Raw genomic sequence first — 26871 nt, 5'->3', positions numbered from 1 at the left:
TAGCCCTTAATGAACCTCCGGTAGAAATTTGCAAAGCAAAGGAACTGTTGCAGCTTCCTACGGCTCGTTGGTTGGGGCCAATCTCTCACCGCCGCAACCTTGGCCGGATCAGGGGCGACGGAGTTGGAGGAGATGATAAACCCCAGGAAGGACAAAGAAGCACGGTGGAACTCGCACTTCTCGCCCTTCACAAACAGCCGGTTCTCCAACAACCGCTGCAGGACCTGACGTACATGCTGGACATGAGTCTCAGGGTCCGGAGAAAAGATGAGTATATCGTCCAGATATACGAAGACGAATCGGTGCAGGAAGTCCCGCAAGGCGTCATTAACCAAAGCTTGGAATGTCGCGGGGGCGTTAGTGAGGCCAAACGGCATGACCAGGTACTCAAAATGACCTAATGGGGTGTTAAATGCCGTCTTCCACTCGTCTCCTTTCCGGACCCGAACCAGGTGATACGCATTCCTAAGATCCAACTTTGTAAAGATTTTGGCTCCATGCAGGGGGATGAACACGGAATCTAACAACGGCAACGGGTATCGGTTGCGAACCGTAATCTCATTCAGCCCCCTGTAATCAATGCATGGACGGAGTCCGCCATCTTTCTTGCCCACAAAAAAGAAACCTGCACCCATCGGGGAGGTGGAATTCCGGATCAGCCCAGCAGCTAATGAGTCCCGGATGTAGGTCTCCATTGATTCGCGCTCAGGTCATGAGAGGTTGTACAGCCTGCTGGACGGAAATTCCACGCCTGGAATCAAATCAATGGCACAATCGTACGGACGGTGCGGGGGAAGGATGAGTGCCAGATCCTTGCTGAAGACGTCAGCAAGATCGTGGTACTCAACTGGCACCGCTGTCAGATTGGGAGGGACTTTGACCTCCTCCTTAGCCTGTAAACCGGGAGGAACCGAAGATCCTAAACACACCCGATGGCAGGTTTTGCTCCACTGAACCACCACCCTAGACGGCCAATCAATCCGGGGATTGTGCTTCAGCATCCACGGGAAGCCCAAAATCACGCGGGAGGTAGAAGGAATCACAAAAAACTCGATCTCCTCCCGATGATTTCCAGACACCACCAGAGTTACTGGTTGTTTCTTGTGCGTGATTAAAGGGAGAAGGGTGCCATCTAGTGCCCGCACCTGCAATGGCGAAGGGAGCGCCACCAGAGGGAGCCCTACCTCCCTAGCCCATATGCTGTCTAGCAGATTCCCTTCCGACCCCGTGTCCACCAGTGCTGGGGCTTAAAGGGTTAAATCCCCGCTCAGGATTGTAACTGGGAGTCGTGTGGCAATATGTGTGTGTCTCACGTGAAAGTTATGACCCCCCCTTAGCCCAGTCTCTAAGGGCGAGTGTTGTCGTTTTGGCCGTTTGGGGCAGTTTTTCTGTATGTGCTCTTTTGAGCTGCAGAGAAAACACTCCCCGCAGACCAGCCTCCTCATTCTGTCATCTGTTCTCATTTTGGCCCAGTGCGTTTCCCTAGCAACGTCAGCAGGGGGAGCTGTAGCCACACGGAGCGTTGAGGCTGTGGAGCGTGGGGAGGGTGGAACCTTTTTGGACCCGGAAGGGAGAGGGACGGCGCGTGCCCGGCCATGTCCTTCGTCTCGCTCCCGACGGCGTTCCTCCAACCGATTGTCTAACCATATAACGAGATCGACAAGCCCATCTAAATCCCGCGGTTCTTCCTTCGCTACCAGGTGCTCCTTCAGGACCGACGACAGTCCGTTTATGAAGGCGGCGAGGAGTGCAACGTTATTCCAGCCGGACCTCGCAGCCGCGATGCGGAAGTCGACTGCATATCCGGCTGCGCTCCGGCGCCCCTGTCTCAGTGACAGCAGCACTGTTGAAGCAGTCTCTCCTCTGTTAGGGTGATCAAACACTGTTCTGACCTCCCTCACAAACCCAGTATAAGTGGTAAGGAGCCGTGAATTTTGCCTCACCACGAAGCAAGTTAATTACATAAGCCACCTTGCTGGAGTCAGACACATACATTACGGGACATTGTGCAAAGACGAGCAAACACTGCATAAGAAAGTCCGCGCACATCTCCACACAACCCCCGTACGGCTCTGGGGGACTTATGTATGCTTCAGGGGATGGTGGGGGGGTTCGTTGAACGACCAGTGGAACGTTTATATCCTGCACCGGGTCGGCAGGAGGAGGAGCCGCAGCAGCGCCCTGAGCGCGCGCTTCCACCTGTGCGGTGAGAGCCTCCATCCTGCGATTAAGGATGACGTTTTGCTCGGTCATCACATCCAGCCGAGCGATAAAGGCGGTGAGGATTTGCTGCAACTCACCGATCACGCCTCCTGCAGACGCCCGTGCACCCTGCTCTTCCATTGGCTGTTCAACAGATGGGTGACGCCCCTCGGGATCCATGACGAGGTGGCCGAGATATCCTGTTGGGAAAGTGTAGTGACACGGACCCACAACAGGGGGCGTAAATGAACGGACAATGAAAGAGTCGAATATGAACACTTTACTGTTGTGAATGAGCACAACCACAATACAGAGGAATGTGAAAGTTTGCAAACAGTCAATCACAAGGGTGACGTGTGGGCAGGCTCGAGGATAGAAGACGTCTGTCCTGAGAAGAACCGGAACCACACGATTTCCTCCGCCACCGAACCCGGAGAATACTGGAGCCGCCAAGTCCCGAGTCCCCAGGTGGCCACCGTCTCCGAATGTCGGATCTGGTACTGCTGGCAAGGTGCAGAAACAATAAGATGTGGGTGTGTGCACACCCAGTAACAACAATGGTGGAGATTCCACCTCCACCTCTCATCCACACTCGTGCAGCTCCTGTCACACAGCACTTATCTGGTGGGGTGTAAAGCGAAGCTGTCGCCGGTCGCCGCCCTCTGGTGGTGGGCCAGCAGTACCTCCTCTTCTGGCAGCCCACACAACACTTTCCTTCTAACAACACTCAATAAGCGTTTAGGAACTGAGGACACTAATTGTTGAAGCTTTGTGGGTGGACTTCTTTCCCATTCTTGCTTGATGTACGACTTCAGTTGTTCACCAGTCCGGGGTCTCCGTTGTCGTATTTTGCACTTCATAATGCACCACACATTTTCAATGGGCAACAGGTCTGGAGTGCAGGCCAGTCTAGTACACTCTTTTAATATGAAGCCACACTGTTGTAACACGTGCAGAATGTGGCTTGACCATCACAATCCATCAAATGTGTTGCAGGCATCCATTTCAAAATGAGCAAATATTTGCACAAAACAATAAAGTTTATCAGTTTGCACATTAAATATCTTGTCTTTGTGGTGTATTCGATTGAATATAGGTTGAAGAGGATTTGCAAATCACTGTATTCTGTTTTATTTACATTTTACACAACGTCCCAACTTCACTGGAATTGGGGTTGTAGATCCTCTTGGTGAAATACACTTGTAGTGTATGTGTGTTGCACTAGTTACGATTTTTCTGCCAAAATGGCAGTGTTTTGAATGTGGTAAGTGCTAGGATTGTGTGATATCAATTGCCATAGCTCTTTAGTCCCACCGCAGTAAAAACAAAAACAATAATTATAACAATGTTTAACATTTACAGTTAGCATTCTGGATGGTTAAAAAGTTATTTGACTGTTAAAACTAGTACTATACATTAGATTTAGGTGCATGCCTTAACATCCCATTCACACACACACTCTCTCTCTTGTTTGCCCACTTCCTAAAAGGACGCTACCTTGCTGCACTCTGGGCTTCTTGAAGAAGCTGGTGGAGTGGCGCAGTTTGCACGCCCAGTTTTTGAATTTGCGAGTCCATGATTTCTTGCTAACAGGATTTCTGATACTAGGACATGTCAGGTTTAGGCCAAAATATCCACCTCCTGCATTGTGTTGCTGCTGTCCATGCTGCTGTGGGACCAGGCACTGACTGGAGGGCCACGATGTTTGTCCAGGGGTACTACTGTCAGCCTGTGGAGATACAGCCTAGAACAGTTAAGACAATTCAGAGTAGCTGCAGGAGTTGAATAAGGAATATTCAATGAACAGTAGACAAGAAAATAATGCAAACTCGGTGTAAAGAGACAAACTCATTCAGAACTTACTCAAAACAAACCTGATATTTACTCACAATAATGGTTGGTTCTTTTGGTATAGAAGAGTGCTGAGGACCAGCAACATCTTCCTGACTGGAAGGCAGAAGACCAACAGGTGGGGTGGACATAGAAGAGTTGGAGGGGAGAGTTGGTGGTGGATGGTGCGGGGCTAAGACTAGCTCTGCAGAGTTCTCCACCTGTGAAGAAGTCTCCTCTCTGTCTGGGTCAGGAGAGGCAGAAGAGGAACGGGGTGTGGTGGAGGAGGTGGTGGATGTAGAGGAGTGGGGAGAAGTACCTGAGGAAAAGGCAGCTGGAGGGAAAGATGAAGGTTCAAGGGACTGTGGTTCAGATGACTCATCCCCTCCTGCTGATGCAACAGATGCTGAGATTGGAGCAGAGGGAGGCCCACCAACCAGCACTACTCCACTGCTGTACTCCTGATACAACAAGTTCCTCAGCTTTTCATCCAGTGTCTTTATACGGTTATCTGCATATTCAATTTTTGGGGGACCTTCACTGTCTGACTCTGCCACTGAAGAAGGCTGAACAGGAGATGGTGTCATTGTGAGGGAGAGAGGGGGTAAGGGGTTTTCACTGGTACCCAGATGAAGAGGAAGCAGAGAAGAGTCAGATGAAGGATGCACAGGAGCAGAATAACTGCTTGTGTCCTCTGTAACACTGGTCTCTCCTGTGGACACCTCTGACTCAGACTGCTGCAAAGAGGAATGTGTCTGCAGAGGCAAGTGCCTCTGTTTTCGTGGTGTATCCATTGTTTTTATCACCTCCTGCTGCTCAACTGGTTGAAGCAATTCCTGTGATGGTGCACATTGTTGTAGTTGCTTGGTGGGGAGTTGAGATTGGTGTTGATTTGGCTCTTCTGTCACAAGGTTAACATTTAATTGTGCCTGTTGTTGAAGCAACTGCTGACTAACTGGCATGTGGTTTTGATGTGGCCGTAACTCTATTTGCTGCTGCTGTGAGTTTATATTCTGTTGTAAATCCAATTTCTGTTGCTGCTCAACAAGCACCTGCTGCTGAAGCACTACAGCTGATTGGGCTGTCATAGCTTGCTGTGGTAACTGCTGTGACTGAGGCTGTTGCAGCACCCCTGGGCTATACTGTGGAGTTTGCTGTTGAAAAGAGGTTTGTGGGGGTTGATTTAGGGGTGTTGACATTTCTGCCACTGGAACAAACTGTGTGTGACTTAGCTGAGACAGTGTCTGCACCTCAGCCATCTGTTGTTGCAATGGCATTTGCTTCTGCAATAACTGCTGTTGCAATGGTTGAAGAGATGGTTTGAATTCTTGGTCCTGCTGTAGCTGGATTTGATTTTGTTGTTGCAGCTGCTGTTGTGACTGGTGCTGTTGTGGTGGAGGTCCATGCTGTCGTGCCTGTTGTTCAAGCTGCATCATCTGCAGTTGCTCTTGGGACACTAATGCCTGCGGTTGTAATACTGGTTGAAAATGTTGTGGTGGTGAAGCAGGTATGGCCATCTCTGTAAGTCTCTGCTCTTGCTCAACGCCCGGTTGGCTAGCTGATGGAGACATTACTGCAGCAGTCAGAGGAGGATAATGAAACGATGTGCAGGAGGGGACCTCTGCAGACAGACATTGCACTGAATCTACTGTGGTAAGACCTAAACTCGAGCTTTCACTGGTCAAATGGGGAGGGAGGACACCAGGCCCAGCAGTGGTGTGAAGAGAAGATGGCACAACAGGAGCAATGGGCAAGATGGAGGTGTTGGCAGCAGGAGTTATTGTCATGGATGAGGGCACACTAGGAATTTGGTCAACAGACAATGAAGTCTGGACTGGCAGTTCAAGACTAGAGGCATGAACGATAGAAGCTGGTGCAGTTTCAGTGTCAGGACTAGAAGCAGCAGTGATAGAAGCGATTAAGGAATCAGGGACTGGAACAGCAGAGACTGGAGGAGACGTCGCACAAGCAGAGGTGGAAGGGTAAGTCAGCGACTCCTGTTTCTTGGATCCTTCATTTTCTACAAGCCCAGAAAGAAATGTAAAGCTAGTTGGGGTGTGCATCGCTCCTAAAACTATGCAATACATATCTGGATACACGGGCTACAATATGATTCCGGAATGCTGCCTTTTATTATGGAACGATTGGCTGTGATTCAATTCGACATAATTGTGATGCAATCCAACACAGTTCATTTTATGTAGGCATTCATTCTACATGGTAAATTAAAAATATAACACAATGCTAAAATACCCTCAGCCATATGAGCATGTAATCAATGAAAGAGAGTGTAGAAAGAATGTGACCTTTTGACCCCTTAGAATAGATCAAGGTTAGCCATCTTTGAACTTGTCCAAGGTCTGTGTCGCAAAAAATGCTTCCTGTGAATTTGAAGACCCTGGCAGTAATAGGAATGGAGTTATGCTGAGCACAGACAGACGGACAGACGGGTGCAAAGTCTTCTCAATACCCGATGGCCATAGTTTGGCGTCAGGAAATAAGTCAAAAGTGGCATTGCTTACCTTGTGTGACTTTGTACTTTTCAAAGCAAAGTATTTGTAATTATCCATAATTAATTTACTTTTAATACATTCTTTAAAAGCTCAGTCGTATTTGCACACGTGACTCTCATTCACTGACTGAAACTCCTAAAAACCAAGCAGTGGAAGCAGGACGACTGGGAATGGGGGGTGGGGGGAAGCCCTCCTGCTTCCACAGGTAAATGATGCTATTTTACAAATATACTATTTTGGAATGTTCCAGATCTCTGCCATGTAGTTCCCAGCTTTAATTTACTGTACATTGTTTTAATATTTTTTTCATATATTACACTATGTTTGTGACCCGAGGACTTTGGCAAACCAATTTTTAACACTGAAACAGTTTGTTCATATGAATAGAAATGTAGATTCAATGAAGAACTGAAGAATTTCTAAAAACATTTCGTATTTTTAGCTTTAGAACCAAATTCGCATTTTTTTACACAGGGTTCTAGATAGGGATGGGTACTGATAAGATTTTATCAATATCAATGCCATTATCGATTCCACTTATCAATCTGATTCCTCATCGATTCCCCTATTAATACCTCTTGTGAATTTTCTGTGTACTAAAAGTAGACTTTACGGGTTTTCTATGTCAACAACGTTTTACTGAGTCTTAAAGTAAATAAATATGAAATTGGCCACTGGATCCTTGCTCTAACATAAATAAACTCTATATGGTGGATCCTTGATCTCTGGACATAAACAGAAATAAACAAAATCTGTAGATTTTATCAAAAGCATTTCGTTTCAAACATTAATGGCATAAATATAACTCCATAGCCTCTGAGCTGAGCTCAGCTGGCTGTGCTGCACATCAGCATGAATGTACTTCATAAAGAACGCAGAACGTTTCATTTTGGGAGGAAAAAACGTTTTGGTCGATTGTAGTTTATTGTTTGTATTGCAACGTTTGGAAAGAGGTGTCATCTGATTTAAAACGCTAATTCGCTTTGAAGTTATTAATTCCAACCGGACTGTAACTTGACTTGGCAGAGAGCAGTGCAGCATTTGGAGGTGTGTGAATGGAATAGAGGACGATTCTCGTTTCTTTCCTGCAGCAAGACAAGAGTCCCGGTTAGTGGCTTTAATCCGCACAAAAGTGACTCATGATTGACATTTTTAAATGGCTTTGAGAGGGGTTCAGAAGCGGAATTTCCGCTTATGAAAAGCAGTGAAGCAGAGAACCAACGAAGCAGCGGGTCGGAGCACTGCTTCGTTGGTTCAAGCTTCAAAGCAGAGCAGTTACAGAAGCGGTTGATTACAGACCCGCTGCAGGGTCTGCAATCAATGTATAGAAATGATCATTTTTCCAATAAACACCCTCAGAAATAACGGTGCTCTGAAGGACCGATAAGGGAATCGTTAAGCAAAAAGGCTATTGATGTCAGTGGATCTAATAATTTCTTAACGATTCTCGAAAAGACAAATATATGTCTCACATTTAGAAAGTTGAGATTGTTTTGAACATTTTGATGTGAAATGGACATTATACTAAAAGAAAACACTTTAAAAGGATAATTACTAAAAGTCTTGTAAAATTGAGAAAGTGCCCTTGGACCACAGTGTTGTGTGGGCCGCCAGAAGAGGAGGTACTGCTGGCCCACCACCAGAGGGCGCCCTGCCTGAAGTGCGGGCTTCAGGCACGAGGGCGCTGCCGCCACGGACACAACCGGGAGTGACAGCTGTCACACATCAACTCATGACAGCTGTCACCCATCTTCATTTCATCACTCCATAAAAGCCGGATGTCATCTCCACCTTGCTGCCGAGATATCATCTACCTGTGAAGGTAATTCTCTGCTAAACTGAAAACACTGACTAACAGTCTGAACTTCTTTGCAGCCGTTTTCCTGTAAGTGTTTCCTTATCTGTGGGATTGGCATTTGGTGTGATCAGCGACGGCTTCGCTTCACACCCCAACCAGATAAGTGGTTGACAGGAGCTGCACGTGTGTGTGATTAGAGGTGGAGGTGACTTTCCACCTTCTGACTGTTTTTGTTACTGGGTGTGCACACACCCACATCTCACTGTTTGTGCTCCTCGCCAGCAGTACCAGATCCGACAGTCGGGGATGGTGATCACCTGGGAATTCGGGACTTGGCGGCTCCAGTATTCTCCGGGTTCTGTGGCGGTGGAAATCGTGTGGTTCCGGCTCTTATCAGGACAGACGTCTTCTATCCTCGAGCCTGCCCACACGTCACCTTGATGTATGTATATGTATTGACTGCTGTCAGATTCTGTGATTGTCTGTATCATCGTTGTGCACATTCACAACATTAAATTGTTACCTTTTGGCTCATCTATTGACCGTTCATTTGCGCCCCCTGATGTGGGTCCGTGTCACTACACTTTCCCCAACACAGAGAGTTACAATGGAAATAATGGGGGAGAAGATTTTAGACAATCAACCACAAATGATACCCATGATTCTCAGCAAATAAGCTATTTGCATCTTTCTTAGTCCCAAATGAACCAGAATATCCATCAGCCTTTAATTGATCCTTCAATGTGGAAGATTTTTAAAACAGATTTTCTTTGGAGGCACAACAAGTACTCCCTCATGTAACGGTTTTGTTTGTTTCTTAAATTTTGAAGTAAAAACTGTGTTCAGATGCAGGTAGAACTTGCCACTATGTTTCTTGTTCTGTGGTGTGTCGCATTTATCATAGTCCAAAAGCAGGTGGTTTTCTGTTTCATCATGTAGCACAGCTCTCAGCAACTACACCTGCTCTGCCCACGTGCTGTCTCTGTCACATTTGAAGCAGAGAGGCATTAAAAACTGTATGGCAAATGTACTTAAGTTAAAAGTACATTACTGACTCAAAAAAATGACTTGAGTGACTGCGAAAACTAGGAATACTTGGAGAGACGAACTGGGTATAAAACTGTCTGAGTCCATGTGGAGTGTGTGTCTGTCCAACATTCATTCTTGTTCTGTGAACAACAGACATCAATTAATTCAGTTCAAAATTGTTCATCGCTTACACGATTCAAAAGTCCGATTGCACAGAATCTATCCCTCAGTTTCCCCAGTGTATGATAGATGTAAGGCGTCAGAGGGTACGTCTCACGCTTTCTGGTCCTGAAAATACTAAAATAAAATATTTGAAAAAAATGTCTTGAGTAATAGTAGAAATACAAGTTTACATAAGGAATGTAAAAAATGCACAATAATGGTGGCCAACACCTGTGTTCCTACCATTGCAATGAACATTTATAAAATGTTATGTTTGGTATTTGTGAACTGATTCAGAATCATCCACGGCTGTATTCTGATCAATGTAAGAATCGATTTTCCCTCCTGTCACCACTAATGGGTACATTTACAGGTTATACTGCCTACCACTATCGGACATGCTGATTTTGTTTTTACATCACAAAATCAATGTTCCTCTAATCCAGTCTTGTGAGAGCCTCTCAACGACCTTTGGACCTTTACCAGAGTTTGAAGAACTCGGAGTGAAACAAAATTAATTTAACAGTTTTATGATGTTTAACTTGAGTCGTCAACTGGTTCTTAGTACATTTAGATCAATTTAGGGCTCTGTGTTTTGATATAGTTGTATTGAACACTTTAAAATCCATTTTCAATTTGTGTTGGTTGTTACGCGAATAATAATGTTTCTTATACTGCCAATTCAGCCATTTTAATTAGCTAGAACCGTGTCACCGAATCAAATAGCTCTCACCTCTCTCTGTTTTAGGGGACTGGGGTATTCCTGCCTCTCCACTTGGTGGCGGTGTGGCCACTCCTTGACTGGAGAGAGAGTCTCTGTGGCGGATGGTCTGATTGATAAAAAAGCGCCACCGTCCAACTGGTGATGAATGTGGCAATGAATCAACTGAGGAAGCAGAAACATAGTTCAGTAGTAAAGGTGATTTTTAATTTTTCCAGTGTTGCATTTTATAAGTAATAAAGACAGAAACTTACTTGTAGAGATAGTGGAAGTGCTCACATGCAACTGATCTGTTGAGCCAGACTAAAAAAAATAAACAAACAAACAAAGAAAACAATATGCGTTCATATTCAGTAGACATTAAAATGACAGAAAAGGTAATGAATGTTGCTAAGATACAACTCCAGCATAGCTCCAGTATGAATAGGTGACTGTCAGGCATCATTCTAAAGCACTTAAGCATCAGATATAAAAAGTGCTCTGTAAGGCTAGTATCTCATGGAGCACTGAATCCTGACGAATGTTGTGATTTTTGGATTTGCCAAGTTTGTTGGAGAAAATCAAGTCCGTAATCTCACGGCGTGCCGATAGCTGCAACTGTCCTGCTGCAGAAGTGAAGGAAAAAAGAGGAAGAAAAAAGAAAGGAAGAAGGTACACTGTTTGGGTCAGAGAGTGGCTATGAACCAAAAAGAACTTTAGCGACATGCATTACAGCTGTTTACCAATGCTTATAACTGTTTTACAAACATTTGCAACTGTTAGCAAAAAATAAATTGGCTCAGAAATTTTGAACATGTTCAAAATTTATTTGCAACAATAAATACTGTTTGCAACCCTAAAAACTGTTTGCAAACTGTTTTGCAACCTTCTACGAACCCTGATAAAACCCAACATTCGCTACGTTCATCAGCATTCGTCGCTCCGTGAGATATGGGCTTAAATGCAGTCCATTTACAAGGTAATTCCAACAGTATGCAAAGATCCTTCAAAGTTTTTGCTTTGGGTCACTGGTCCCTATCCAAGGCTCACAACCATACAGTGAAGCCGGCCACACTGTAGCTGTACACACACAATGATCCAAATGCATGCTTGCCACGACTGTATAGAAATGTCAATTCCACTGCAATGTGTGGGAACCAACTGTGTCACAAACATGTCAGTGCAGCAGTTCCAGCATTTTCAAAAATTTCTGTGATGTGACCAGTGCCTTATTTCCTATATTACATTACAGCATACATTGTGTGATGTTAAAAAGATGTTACTACAAGAAGGGAGACATGCACAGACACATTTGCAGCTGCAAAATAGGAGCAGCAAAACATAAAAATATAATGACGCAGACACCTGAGGTCAAAGTCCACCAGACTTCCATTATGATTTTATGTGAGGAGATGTTATTCCAAGTTGCTGTTGTTGAAACCCAAAATAAGAGCATCCACAAGAATGGTTAACCCCCCCCCCCAAAAAACTCTTAAAATTATGTAGCTTTAACTGACCTGACTTCTGTGTTGTTGGAGGCTAAAGCGGGGACAAAATTTTTTTTAAAAAGGTATTGTGTTGGAAATTTTATTGTGTGCACAAAAACATACTTAATTTCCACGGTTTGATTAATTTGTGTGCTTGAAGTAAATGCTTAATTTTGGCTGCGCATGCGGCCAATGGAAAAGGTACAGTGGTGCATGTGAGGCACATCTATTCTGTGCTCAAGAAATATCTTTGCATGTATTATTATCCACATAAATTCCCAATAATGTCTATCACACAGGGTGTTATTTTACACCTCAAGTCTGACATACTTTTTGCACAATACAGAAACATATTATGTGCGGATGAAGGAAATAATTGTGTCTTTTGCACACACAGTAGAATTGTTTTTTATTCCTGTGCACATTACGCAGATCCTGCATGTATCTAAATGCCCTGCGTGTTAACTAAGCTGTGTTCTATGTTTCTTCTGAAGTATGTTTCTGGATTGAGTTGACACGATGCAGTATTATGTTGATAAGTTCAGGAAGCACCAGGATCTGAAAGACTATTAAGATGGTGCCCACCGTGGCAGACATCTCTGTTCTACTCTCCCAACACAGATGCTTCTTTTTATTTATTTCTGCCTTATTGTTAATACTGAATGTACAGTACACCTACGTGATTTTAAACTACAGTAGAGAGGCACTTATAAACACTGGCAAGGTTCAACACGAACTTTCATTCAGTGGCTCGGACACTGGCTTTCTTCTACGTCGGGAGGACGCAGCAGCCCCGGCTTTTGGTGAGCCGAGCAGCGGAAAAACGAAGCGACCGAGGTGGAAATGAGGCAAGAGGGGTGGCCTGCATGCTAGGCTAAAAGCTAGCATGCAGGCTACGTAGCCTGCTGCTGCCTAAAACCTGCTCCCTTGAAAATAACATGAATGAGCTGAGAAGGATTACAACTCAAGGTGAGATCAGCGAGTGTTGTGGTCTCACTTTCAAGGAAAACTGCTGAAAAATGTGAATGAATCCCGACAACAACTTCAATTTGTCTGTATTCTGTTTTGCTTTCTGTCTTGACGGTTCCTCATCGTTTGTGTAGTTCCTGTACCATCAGCGTTCCGTATGACTGTTGTCCAAATTCGTCTGGTGGAGATGAGACAGCATATAGAAGACAGCTGGCAGATCTGGTAGCCTGGTGTCATGACAATAATCTGTACGTCAATGTAGATGAGATCAAAGAGATGGTTACTGATCCAAGGAGTGGGGAGCTGTACACACCACTATACATTGATGAGACAGAGGTGGAGAGGGCCAAAACCTTCAAATTCCTCTGCACTCACATTACTGATGATCTAACCTGGACTTACAACACCTGACAGATCAACAAGAAGTCCCAACAGAGACTGTACTTTCTGAGAAGACAAAATTGTCAGCAACTTCTACAGGTGTACGATTGAGAGTGTCATCACCACTGCCATCACAGTCTGGTACGGTAATTGCACAGTCCAAGACAGGAAGGCTCTCCTGCGTGTGATTAAGACCTCATAGTCCATCTTTGGGACAGCCTTCCCATCACTGCAGGACATTTACCAAACCAGAGTCCCACGTAGGACACACAACCTCATCAGAGATAGTATACACCCCCAACACTCACTCTTCACAGTCCTGCCATCAGGCAGACGCTACAGGAGTGTAAAGTCCAGGACTACTAGGCTGGCAAACAGCTTCTATCCACAGGCCATGAGACTTCTCAATAACTCTCTTACACACTGATCCCTACACCACCTGAGTGACTGTTATCTCACTGTCATTCTACTCCTCATCATTATTACTACCATCCTCTAAGAATTTATTTTAATAGCTCTGTCCACTATTTATGCATCCATGCAACTTACGACTCCTGCACAGCAGGAAATGCTGCTAAACTACACAATACTGCACAAAATTGCCAATACTGCATAAATTGCACATCCGCACATCCTCTAAACTGTACATCCCTTAAATAGTGCATAAAATACATTCTTCAGTCTAATAATGTGTATTTTATAATGTGTTTTTGTAATCATCTGATGTGAACTTTCTACATGGAAATTTCTTAAGGAGAATGAACTGTCTGCTTTTACTGTGCGCATGACAAAAAAAACTCTTAATTTGCACATTCATTCTCCTGCAAATCTATCAGTATTGCCAAGCATAGCTGTCCAGGGATCTATTGCCTCCATAAGCTCTTACCAGGCGTCTCTCTATGTCAAAGGCTTATGGCCCCTTCACACATAACACAGTGTTTGGTGAATGAGGCTGAAATGGGCCAAAAAAGGCAAAGTTGGTGAACCTCAAAAAATTCCAGCTGCTGGTGGGAGGGACAGATGATCAGACAGCTGTGTACGGATGCCATACCATCCCGCGGCGAGGATTTTGTGCTCGCTCGTGTGCACGCGCACGAACACACTGCGACCACTGTGTTCTTCCCACAATAGACTGAGACAACAGATAAGACACCCAAAGTATGCCTAAGTCTGAACCTCATAATCCACTCATTGATATACTCATTGATATCTGACACCTTCACTGGTTGCTGGACCATTGCAAGATTGCTACTCTCTTGGCATGCTGACTATTGGACCTCAGAGAGTGCATCAAATTAGGACTGCATGAGTTGGCTCCCTCCAGAGACACGATTCACGGTGCTCTACAAGTGTTTAGTAATTTCCACAGATAAGGCTTAAAATGGCTTTCTCCTATTCCTGACATAACCAATACCACCCTCATTGGGAGTGCCCCCCCCCCCCCCCAAAAAAAAATATCTACATGCTAGAGGTTCACCTACAGTCCTGGCTGCAATTTAATGTCATACCCAGGATATTGATTTCACCATAAAGTATATAAAGAGATTCTCCTTGAAGTGTATTTCAAAATGTGTATATCTAGAGTTTAGAAGCTGATATTTTTTCGGGAATCCCAAGGGTCACGGGATTCCCGTAGGATTCCCACGGGATAAGAGTCAATTTTACTATTTATCACGTAATTGGGACGGTACGGGATTAAAAGTTCATGGGAGCAGATAGGAGTGGCAACCAAGGTTTTAGGCAGCGAGCTGTCCTACTGTCATTTGGGTGGTCAATTCTTGAAAAAGAAGGCTGAAAAAATAGCGGGCGGCTTTGATTAAAGGCATCTAAAATTAGGACTGGGTTTGATTGCTGCAGCTGTGTGTGTGTTTGTGCAGTCGGTTCTCTGTGAGGACGGGGGGGGGGCACGCGCGCTGAGAGCAGAGAGGAAGCAACAAACAAAACTGACAGTACATCCTGTTCACACCGTGTGTGCGTATGGGTGACAGTTATACTGAAATTATGAGATTAAATAAATGGTCAAAATTCCTTAAAAAATGAGAATATAGGAATGAACGTTATAAAAATCACACACACACACACACACGTGTGTTTTAAAAAAAACATGATGTGGAGAAGATGTGCCTAACTGACAGTTAAAAAAGTACTACACTGTTTGTATTTCTTAATGATCGACATAAATTAACTCTATGAAATATTCAGTCACTTGGAAATTTTCATGTTTTCATCCTCTGACATTTCTCAAGAAAACTGGCTGTAAAAATTATTAATTAATTCTTATACGAGGTCTGTTAGAAAAGTATCAAACCTTTTGATTTTTTGCAAAAACCTGATGGATTTGAATCACGTGTGCTTGCATGAGCAAACGGCTTTCAGTGGCGATCCTGTGGGCATCACACAGATTAAGGAGTGGTACAACCGGTTTAAAGACGTCCGCACAACGGTAGAGAGCGAACCGCGCTCCGGGTGGCCATCAACATGCTGAAATCAATCAATCAATCAATTTTTTTTTTATATAGCGCCAAATCACAACAAACAGTTGCCCCAAGGCGCTTTATATTGTAAGGCAAGGCCATACAATAATGATGTAAACCCCAACGGTCAAAACGACCCCCTGTGAGCAAGCACTTGGCTACAGTGGGAAGGAAAACTCCCTTTTAACAGGAAGAAACCTCCAGCAGAACCAGGCTCAGGGAGGGGCAGTCTTCTGCTGGGACTGGTTGGGGCTGAGGGAGAGAACCAGGAAAAAGACATGCTGTGGAGGGGAGCAGAGATCGATCACTAATGATTAAATGCAGAGTGGTGCATACAGAGCAAAAAGAGAAAGAAACAGTGCATCATGGGAACCCCCCAGCAGTCTACGTCTATAGCAGCATAACTAAGGGATGGTTCAGGGTCACCTGATCCAGCCCTAACTATAAGCTTTAGCAAAAAGGAAAGTTTTAAGCCTAATCTTAAAAGTAGAGAGGGTGTCTGTCTCCCTGATCTGAATTGGGAGCTGGTTCCACAGGAGAGGAGCCTGAAAGCTGAAGGCTCTGCCTCCCATTCTACTCTTACAAACCCTAGGAACTACAAGTAAGCCTGCAGTCTGAGAGCGAAGCGCTCTATTGGGGTGATATGGTACTACGAGGTCCCTAAGATAAGATGGGACCTGATTATTCAAAACCTTATAAGTAAGAAGAAGAATTTTAAATTCTATTCTAGAATTAACAGGAAGCCAATGAAGAGAGGCCAATATGGGTGAGATATGCTCTCTCCTTCTAGTCCCCGTCAGCACTCTAGCTGCAGCATTTTGAATTAACTGAAGGCTTTTTAGGGAACTTTTAGATAACCTGATAATAATGAATTACAATAGTCCAGCCTAGAGGAAATAAATGCATGAATTAGTTTTTCAGCATCACTCTGAGACAAGACCTTTCTGATTTTAGAGATATTGCGTAAATGCAAAAAAGCAGTCCTACATATTTGTTTAATATGCGCTTTGAATGACATATCCTGATCAAAAATGACTCCAAGATTTCTCACAGTATTACTAGAGGTCAGGGTAATGCCATCCAGAGTAAGGATCTGGTTAGACACCATGTTTCTAAGATTTGTGGGGCCAAGAACAATAACTTCAGTTTTATCTGAGTTTAAAAGCAGGAAATTAGAGGTCATCCATGTCTTTATGTCTGTAAGACAATCCTGCAGTTTAGCTAATTGGTGTGTGTCCTCTGGCTTCATGGATAGATAAAGCTGGGTATCATTTGCGTAACAATGAAAATTTAAGCAATACCGTCTAATAATACTGCCTAAGGGAAGCATATATAAAGTGAATAAAATTGGTCCTAGCACAGAACCTTGTGGAACTCCATAATTAACTTTAGTCTGTGAAGAAGATTCCCCATTTACATGAACAAATTGTAATCTATTAGACAAATATGATTCAAACCACCGCAGCGCAGTGCCTTTAATACCTATGGCATGCTCCAATCTCTGTAATAAAATTTTATGGTCAACAGTATCAAAAGCAGCACTGAGGTCTAACAGAACAAGCACAGAGATGAGTCCACTGTCCGAGGCCATAAGAAGATCATTTGTAACCTTCACTAATGCTGTTTCTGTACTATGATGAATTCTAAAACCTGACTGAAACTCTTCAAATAGACCATTCCTCTGCAGATGATCAGTTAGCTGTTTTACAACTACCCTTTCAAGAATTTTTGAGAGAAAAGGAAGGTTGGAGATTGGCCTATAATTAGCTAAGATAGCTGGGTCAAGTGATGGCTTTTTAAGTAATGGTTTAATTACTGCCACCTTAAAAGCCTGTGGTACATAGCCAACTAACAAAGATAGATTGATCATATTTAAGATCGAAGCATTAAATAATGGTAGGGCTTCCTTGAGCAGCCTGGTAGGAATGGGGTCTAATAAACATGTTGATGGTTTGGATGAAGTAACTAATGAAAATAACTCAGACAGAACAATCGGAGAGAAAGAGTCTAACCCAATACCGGCATCACTGAAAGCAGCCAAAGATAACGATACGTCTTTGGGATGGTTATGAGTAATTTTTTCTCTAATAGTTAAAATTTGTTAGCAAAGAAAGTCATGAACTCATTACTAGTTAAAGATAATGGAATACTCAGCTCAATAGAGCTCTGACTCTATGACCAGATCATTTCCAAAGTGAATGCTGTGGTGGTGCGGGACCGTCGTGTGACTATCCAAGAAATTGCGGAAGAGGTGGACATCAGCACTTTTTCGGTACATTCCACTGTAGAAGATTCCATTGTAGAAGACAGAAGATTTGGCCATGAAAAGAGTGGCGGTGAAATTCATGCTGCTTCTGATGGTGGAGCAAAAGCACCTTCGTGTTGAAGTCTCACAGGACATGCCCACCTCTTCCACAATTTCTCGGGTAGTCACACGACTGAAAAGTCACCGAAAGCCATCTGAATCATCTGAATGGTTTACACCTGGCTGTCGCCCAGTTTCTGGCAAAATTCCGTCTTTTTCCTTGAACTGAAAATCCACAGAGCACACTACACACGTCCCACACAAAGGCTGCTTAACAGAAAATGATGCAATCGACAGGCGTGAAAAAGTTCACGCATGCACATGAAGGTTCAAGGTTTGCTCATGCAAGCACACGTGATTCAAATCCATCAGGTTTTTGCAAAAAATAAAAAGGTCCGATACTTTTCTAACAGACCTCGTATTTAGATAAACTGCCCTGTCCCAACCTTTTTTTATTGGAAAATGCTGCAGGCCTTAAATGTAGTAATGGATATATATATGAACAAAAATTAAATAATAATAGTAAAGCTGCCCAGAAAAAATATGAAATATATTGATTTTGTTATGTGCAGATGCAGGTTGAGGAGCGGACCAACGTCTGACCAAACCCAGCGCTAAATAACCAGAAAGCGGTTCCACAAACAAAACGATTTTATTTCCCCTCCAGTGCAATAATTAGTGTACAACATAAATATTTGGTTTGTCTGGAGGAGTGAAGGACGGCGCGCTCTCCAGCGCCCAAAAGGATCGAAGCCTCGGCGCTTCTGGACTCAGATTCACCGCCAAACACCCCCCAGGTGGACACGACAAACTGACTCTGTGAAGGATGGAAAAGGTGAGGTAAGTCAACAGAGCTACAGCAAATATCCTTCAGAGGCACACACTATCAGCAACACATTCAGGTCTGAATTTAAGCTTTATGTAAATGAGCAGCTTCTCACAACAGGTGGAGGATCAGTTGTCCGCACGCCACAGCAGTGAGAAGCGAGCTGCACAATTCTCATCACAATTCAAATATACTGCGTAACAAAATACCAAGTCACTATCAACAAGTAGTCAAACAATTAATCACCTCTGATGTAATCACCTCTGTAATTGCTCCCATATTTTCTCCAAGTGTTCTTGAACTCTTTCAGCAAATGGAACCGCTTCTGCCGCTGGGTCCATTTTGGAATGGCCGGGAACTACTGTTGTGTGTAGGGGGGTTTGGCTGGACATTTTGGTGTTGTTTTCTTTTCTTTGCTCTCCAGGTGGTATACAAACTGGTTTTTGTCTGTGGAGAAGGTGCTGGCAGAAGAGTCCTTCACCCTCATCAGCATGATTTGCAGCACCTGTGGATGATGCTCACGTGCAAACTTAAAGACTTTCAGCTGAAGCAGATAATGAGATGGCGTTCTGCATTTAAGCCATGAGTGATTCGAGCAGAATTGCCGGGAACTCGACCTTGTGACGTTCGTTTGTGAGACGCTGAGGACCGCGCCAGGGTTTGACACATCGTGCCTGTGAAGGAGGACGGGTGAGGGACACATGCTGTCAGCACACATCAGAGGTGATTATTGTCTGAATGATCGTTAATAGTAATTTGGCATTTTGTTACGCAGTATATTTGAACATTGATGAGAATTGTGCAGTTTGCTTCTCACTGCCGTGGCGTACGGACTGATGATCCTCCACCTGTTGTGAGAAGCTGCTCATTTACATAAAGCTTAAATTCAGACCTGAATGTGTTGCTGATAGTGTGTGCCTCTGAAGGATATTTGCTGTAGCTCTGTTGACTTACCTCACCTTTTCCATCCTTCACAGAGTCAGTTTGTCGTGTCGACCTGGGGGGTGTTTGGCGGTGAATCTGAGTCCAGAAGCACCGAGGCTTCGATCCTTTTGGGCGCTGGAGAGCGCGCCGTCCTTCACTCCGCCAGACAAACCAAATATTTATGTTGTACACTAATTATTGCACTGGAGGGGAAATAAAATCGTTTTGTTTGTGGAACCGCTTTCTGGTTATTTAGCGCTGGGTTCGGTCAGACGTTGGTCCACTCCTCAACCTGCGTCTGCACATAACAGATTTCATACAGTCAGCAGTTACAGAAATAGAGGTCAAAGTAAATGTCAGGATCATTACGTGTCCACCACATTTTGAAAAACTGTAAAACCACAGGCCATGCATTATTTATGTTTTTTCTTTTAGTGAATTTTTTTTTTTTATTTAAGGCAATAAGTGCCTCCCTGTATTACCACAGATGAACTCTTCCTGTTGCCACATCTTCTGAAATAAAACTGCAGAACGCTAAAGCCTAAAAACTAAAAGAAGGAAAAAATGGGAGCAGTACAGGAGCGGAAGTAATTCTGAATGGAAGCGGGATGGGAGTGGGAGTCATTTTACCAGGAGTACATCCCCTGGCAAAAATTATGGCATCACCGGCCTCGGAGGATGTTCATTCAGTTGTTTAATTTTGTAAAAAAAAAAGCAGATCACAGACATGACACAAAACTAAAGTAATTTCAAATGGCAATTTTCTGGCTTTAAGAAACACTATAAGAACTCAAGAAAAAAAATTGTGGCAGTCAGTAACGGTTACTATTTTAGACCCAGCAGAGGGAAAAAAATGTGGACTCACTCAATTCTGAGGAATAAATTATGGAATCACCCTGTAAATTTTCATCCCCAAAACTAACACCTGCATCAAATCAGATCTGCTCGTTAGTCTGCATCTAAAAAGGAGTGATCACACCTTGGAGAGCTGTTGCACCAAGTGGACTGACATGAATCATGGCTCCAACATGAGAGATGTCAATTGAAACAAAGGAGAGGATTATCAAACTCTTACAAGAGGGTAAATCATCACACAATGTTGCAAAAGATGTTGGTTGTTCACAGTCAGCTGTGTCTAAACTCTGGACCAAATACAAACAACATGGGAAGGTTGTTAAAGGCAAACATACTGGTAGACCAAGGAAGACATCAAGCGTCAAGACAGAAAACTTAAAGCAATATGTCTCAAAAAACGAAAATGCACAACAAAACAAATGAGGAACAAATGGGAAGAAACTGGAGTCAACGTCTGTGACCGAACTGTAAGAAACCGCCTAAAGGAAATGGGATTTACATACAGAAAAGCTAAACGAAAGCCATCATTAACACCTAAACAGAAAAAAACAAGGTTACAATGGGCTAAGGAAAAGCAATTGTGGACTGTGGATGACTGGATGAAAGTCATATTCAGTGATGAATCTCGAATCTGCATTGGGCAAGGTGATGATGCTGGAACTTTTGTTTGGTGCCGTTCCAATGAGATTTATAAAGATGACTGCCTGAATAGAACATGTAAATTTCCACAGTCATTGATGATATGGGGCTGCATGTCAGGTAAAGGCACTGGGGAGATGGCTGTCATTACATCATCAATAAATGAACAAGTTTACGTTGATATTTTGGACACTTTTCTTATCCCATCAATTGAAAGGTTGTTTGGGGATGATGAAATCATTTTTCAAGATGATAATGCATCTTGCCATAGAGCAAAAACTGTGAAAACATTCCTAGCAAAAAGACACATAGGGTCAATGTCATGGCCTGCAAATAGTCCGGATCTTAATCCAATTGAAAATCTTTGGTGGAAGTTGAAGAAAATGGTCCATGACAAGGCTCCAACCTGCAAAGCTGATCTGGCAACAGCAATCAAAGAAAGTTGGAGCCAGATTGATGAAGAGTACTGGTTGTCACTCATTAAGTCCATGCCTCAGAGACTGCAAGCTGTTATAAAAGCCAGAGGTGGTGCAACAAAATACTAGTGATGTGTTGAAGCGTTCTTTTGTTTTTCATGATTCCATAATTTTTTCCTCAGAATTGAGTGATTCCATATTTTTTTTTCCCTCTGCTTGGTCTAAAAAAATAACAGTTACTGACTGCCACAATTTTTTTTCCTGATTTCTTATAGTGTTTCTTAAAGCCAGAAAGTTGCCATTTGAAATGACTTTAGTTTTGTGTCATGTCTGTGATCTGCTTTATTTCTACAAAATTAATCAACTGAATGAACATCCTCCGAAGCCGGTGATTCCATAATTTTTGCCAGGGGATGTAGGACGGGACAGGATTTTTGTTTTTACTCTGGCCCGGGATTGGGATGGGACAGGAATTTTCTGTGGGAGTGGGACGGGACAGGAGTGAAAATCTACTCCCGTGTCACCCTCTACTAGAGTTTCTTCAAAATGGCATGCATTGATTTTGAAGTAAATTCAAAAGTATTGAGTTAGTACAAACTCTGAAACAGCATATCTTAAACCCAGAAAAGTTATAAAAATTGTAAAAAAAGAAAAACAAAATCACAACATTTTTAAATGGATTCACTAAGTCCAATCTTGTCACCATATTTTTTAGTTTTGAGAAATCTTCCAGCACACCACCAAAAAGTTGAAAACATTACACCCTTAGCAGACAAATCACCACACCTGTGAATGTGTTTGAAGAACTTCTTGAGCGTTTTTAACAATGGCTCTCAGCTCCTCCACAAATTTGTCCTTCTCCATATCAAGGACAAAGTCCTCTTCCACCTGTAACCAAAGAACAAACAGTAAGAGATAATGGAAATGACCTTTCAATGTATAATGTATCCTGCAGTAATGCATGGACAATGTACCATGTAATCTGCGATGTCCTCAGGTGCATCGCCTTCAGTGTCAAATTTAAAAGTAACCATCTTGTTGCTATGAGTCTCTAACTGGCACTCCACCATATTGTCACCACTGATGGAAACCTGGACAAGAAAAATTATGATTATAAAATTGTGTTCTTCAAAATTTAATGGCATAGTTATGGACATGTATGCTTGTATATTGAGTTTATTTAAAGGTGAAACGAAAACAACAGAAAGTTGTAATGCAGACTGCCAGCTGTCAGACTGTCACCCACACTGGGTGAATGTTAGCACTTTTGGTCTTGTTCCACATTTGAAACAGGCATTTATCTCTTGTTACTGATAATACCTAAGGGACCTTGGAATAAGCTGCTAGGCATAAACCTTTATTCAAATATTAATTTCTCTTACTCTTGTGACAACAATTTACAACACTTAAATATGCTTTCCAGCTCAACTACGGTGACTGAGTAGAGCCAAATGCGAACATTTTTGTGAAAACATAAACATGGCATAATACACTCAACAAAAATATAAACGCAACACTTTTGGTTTTGCTCCCATTTTGTATGAGATGAACTCAAAGATCTAAAACTTTTTCCACATACACAATATCACCATTTCCCTCAAATATTGTTCACAAACCAGTCTAAATCTGTGATAGTGAGCACTTCTCCTTTGCTGAGATAATCCATCCCACCTCACAGGTGTGCCATATCAAGATGCTGATTAGACACCATGATTAGTGCACAGGTGTGCCTTAGACTGCCCACAATAAAAGGCCACTCTGAAAGGTGCAGTTTTATCACACAGCACAATGCCACAGATGTCGCAAGATTTGAGGGAGCGTGCAATTGGCATGCTGACAGCAGGAATGTCAACCAGAGCTGTTGCTCGTGTATTGAATGTTCATTTCTCTACCATAAGCCGTCTCCAAAGGCGTTTCAGAGAATTTGGCAGTACATCCAACCAGCCTCACAAGCGCAGACGACGTGTAACCACACCAGCCCAGGACCTCCACATCCAGCATGTTCACCTCCAAGATCGTCTGAGACCAGCCACTCAGACAGCTGCTGAAACAATCGGTTTGCATAACCAAAGAATTTCTGCACAAACTGTCAGAAACCGTCTCAGGGAAGCTCATCTGCATGCTCGTCGTCCTCATCGGGGTCTCGACCTGACTCCAGTTCGTCGTCGTAACCGACTTGAGTGGGCAAATGCTCACATTCGCTGGCGTTTGGCACGTTGGAGAGGTGTTCTCTTCACGGATGAATCCCGGTTCACACTGTTCAGGGCAGATGGCAGACAGCGTGTGCGGCGTCATGTGGGTGAGCGGTTTTCTGATGTCAATGTTGTGGATCGAGTGGCCCGTGGTGGCGGTGGGGCTATGGTATGGGCAGGCGTCTGTTATGGACGAAGAACACAGGTGCATTTTATTGATGGCATTTTGAATGCACAGAGATACCGTGACGAGATCCTGAGGCCCATTGTTGTGCCATACATCCAAGAACATCACCTCATGTTGCAGCAGGATAATGCACGGCCCCATGTTGCAAGGATCTGTACACAATTCTTGGAAGCTGAAAATGTCCCAGTTCTTGCATGGCCGGCATACTCACCAGACATGTCACCCATTGAGCATGTTTGGGATGCTCTGGACCGGCGTATACGACAGCGTGTACCAGTTCCTGGCAATATCCAGCAACTTTGCACAGCCATTGAAGAGGAGTGGACCAACATTCCACAGGCCACAATTGACAACCTGATCAACTCTATGCGAAGGAGATGTGTTGCACTGCATGAGGCAAATGGTGGTCACACCAGATACTGACTGGTATCCCCCCCCAATAAAACAAAACTGCACCTTTCAGAGTGGCCTTTTATTGTGGGCAGTCTAAGGCACACCTGTGCACTAATCATGGTGTCTAATCAGCATCTTGATATGGCACACCTGTGAGGTGGGATGGATTATCTCAGCAAAGGAGAAGTGCTCACTATCACAGATTTAGACTGGTTTGTGAACAATATTTGAGGGAAATGGTGATAATGTGTATGTGGAAAAAGTTTTAGATCTTTGAGTTCATCTCATACAAAATGGGAGCAAAACCAAAAGTGTTGCGTTTATATTTTTGTTGAGTGTATATTACACAGGTTGAAAATAATCACAATTTGGCAGCGTAGTCTCATTTGAGGGCAGGCGCTAAAGGGGTAAAATATGATGCATATGACATAATTTCTCTACTTCCTGGGACAGAAACACAGCACTTTCTGTGATTTTTTGGGCAAATTACACACTGTTAAACTGAACACTCCATTTTAATACAATAATTAAGTTAATGTAACTCAAACTTTGAAAAAAGTTATAGTCATTCATTTCCATTAATTAAACTAACTCAAAAACGAACTGTTGTCATAACAACTCAGTTCCTTTAAGTGCATTTAAGGTTTTGGGGCATTTGTGTTGGTGATGTATTTCCAGTGCATTCCATTCACTCATTTTAATTGAGTTTATGTAACGGAGGCCAGCAGGTGTCGCTGTGCATATGTAGTTAGTAAACCTCACCCCCAACAGCTCAACAGAATTCTCTGGTCACAAGGTCAGAGCCCTGGGTTTTAACTTTCTGGTTAGAGAGTCCGACTTCCATGCCGGAGATCGTGATTGTGCGTCCCGAGGGAAGCGAATGGTCAGAGTCATAACAACACAACGCAGAGTCAACAAGTAAACCAAAGAATGCATCAAAAAATCTAATCCAAAATGTAATGCAAATTTTTTAGGCAGAAATTTGTCACTTTTTTTAATTGAAAAACATAAACTAGATTTACATAAGTTTAATTAACTATAAATTGTTAAGTTACTAAAACTTTAACAATTAAATTTTTGAAAATTATTTTCAAAATAATAGTAGTAAGTAGTAGTAGTAATAATAATAGTTCAAATAACTCATTGAGTTTTACAGTGCACGCAAACAAAGTGCAAAGAAAAAATGCAGATGCGGTGGAAAGCGGACGGGTTGTGGTTTGTTTATGACCTGGAGCTCAAACGTGTCGAGGCGGTTGTGCAGGCGAGAGAATGCAGCTACTCTGGTTAGTTTTGTTGGCTAACATTTACCAACATGACCTCTCACATTTGCCTCATCTTCCCTTCTCCACTGGGAACTGAAAATAACTGCACTTTTTGCGACTGCTTCGGTGAATGCATCTGAAAACAAAACTGTATATCATTTTCCCGTGTGAAGTTATACTGTGTATATACTGCGCAATGGGAACGGCTGTCCCCATAAGTGGTCAAATCCTACGATGGCTACTATGCTGTGTCACAAACAAGTGAGTGGTATCTTCAGTTTCCTTGAGAAGTTAGTAAATAAACACAAGTAAATATTTGACCACAAAAAATGCCTTCCACAAAGGCCTGAGAATAGTAGCAAACCCAAAATTTGACATGTTATTCATATTCTTCAGAGCTGTAAGGAAGCTTAATGTTGTGTGGGCCGCTGAAGAGGAGGTACTGCTGGCCCACCACCACCAGAGGGCGCCCTGCTTGGAGTGCGGGCTCCAAGCACGAGAGGGCACCAGACCTAGAAGAAGTGACAGTTGTCATTCATCCCCTGCACCAGCTGTCACTCGTTCATCATCATCACCACCATAAAAGCCGGACTGCAACTCCACCTCCTCGCCGAGAAATCGACTACCATTCCTGAGGTAATCCTTCTCTACAGTATTTGGATTAATCCACGTTTTGATCTCTGTTTGCAGCCGTTTATTCCTGTGGGACAGTTTTGTTGGAGTGGCGTGTTGTGGGAACCGCGACGTCTTCGCCTCCCACTCCCTCCAGATAAGTGACTGACAGGAGCTGCTTAAGTGTATGATTGGAGGTGGAGGTGCTCCCTCCCTTCAGTGTTGGACTGTGTATTACTGAGTGTGCGGACTCACACTCACACATCCTGTTTTTGCTCTCTGCCAGCAGTACCAGGGTCGACAGCCGGGAACAGAGGCCACCTGGGGACTCGGGACTTGGCGGCTCCGGTGTTCCTTCAGACCGTTGGTGGTGGAAGCCGTGTGGAGTACGGCTTCTCTCTCGTCGGGGGGTCTCCTATCTTCGAGCCTGCCACACGTCACCTGGTGCTAATTGACTGTGCATATTTTCTGTGTCTTTTCGTTGTGTAGTGTCACAACATTAAATTGTTACCTTTTGGTTTAGTCATTGTCCGTTCATTTGCGCCCCCTGTTGTGGGTCCGTGCTACGACACCTTCACAACACTTAAACTCTGCACCATATTTACTACACATCGTCTTGAGATATGTAAGAATACTGTACATGGTAAAAATATAAATTTGATGCTCAACTGACCTCACTGCCATCTGGGCTCCAGAAAATGAGCATATTTTGAAG

The 26871-nt window shown here is 43.5% G+C and overlaps 1 protein-coding gene across 4 annotated transcripts in view; it reads right to left on the bottom strand.

The window, feature by feature from the left end:
* The window catches only part of si:dkey-151g10.3 (serine/threonine-protein kinase WNK3), a 285851-nt gene that overhangs the window by 22164 nt on the left and 236816 nt on the right, over positions 1 to 26871 (bottom strand). For all 4 annotated transcript variants that reach the window (XM_034172365.1, XM_034172368.1, XM_034172366.1 and 1 more), the window contains exons 15-20: positions 22485 to 22601; positions 22297 to 22398; positions 10510 to 10558; positions 10268 to 10420; positions 4092 to 6052; positions 3700 to 3946 (exon numbers count right to left, since the gene is read on the bottom strand). In XM_034172365.1, the coding sequence (XP_034028256.1) occupies positions 3700 to 3946; positions 4092 to 6052; positions 10268 to 10420; positions 10510 to 10558; positions 22297 to 22398; positions 22485 to 22601 (2629 nt within the window). The remainder of the gene's footprint in view (positions 1 to 3699; positions 3947 to 4091; positions 6053 to 10267; positions 10421 to 10509; positions 10559 to 22296; positions 22399 to 22484; positions 22602 to 26871) is intronic.

The sequence above is a fragment of the Thalassophryne amazonica genome, chromosome 6 (assembly GCF_902500255.1).
Source record: "Thalassophryne amazonica chromosome 6, fThaAma1.1, whole genome shotgun sequence".
In the NCBI taxonomy this organism is placed as follows: Eukaryota; Metazoa; Chordata; class Actinopteri; order Batrachoidiformes; family Batrachoididae; genus Thalassophryne; species Thalassophryne amazonica.
This window is presented reverse-complemented; position numbering and strand designations above follow the sequence as displayed.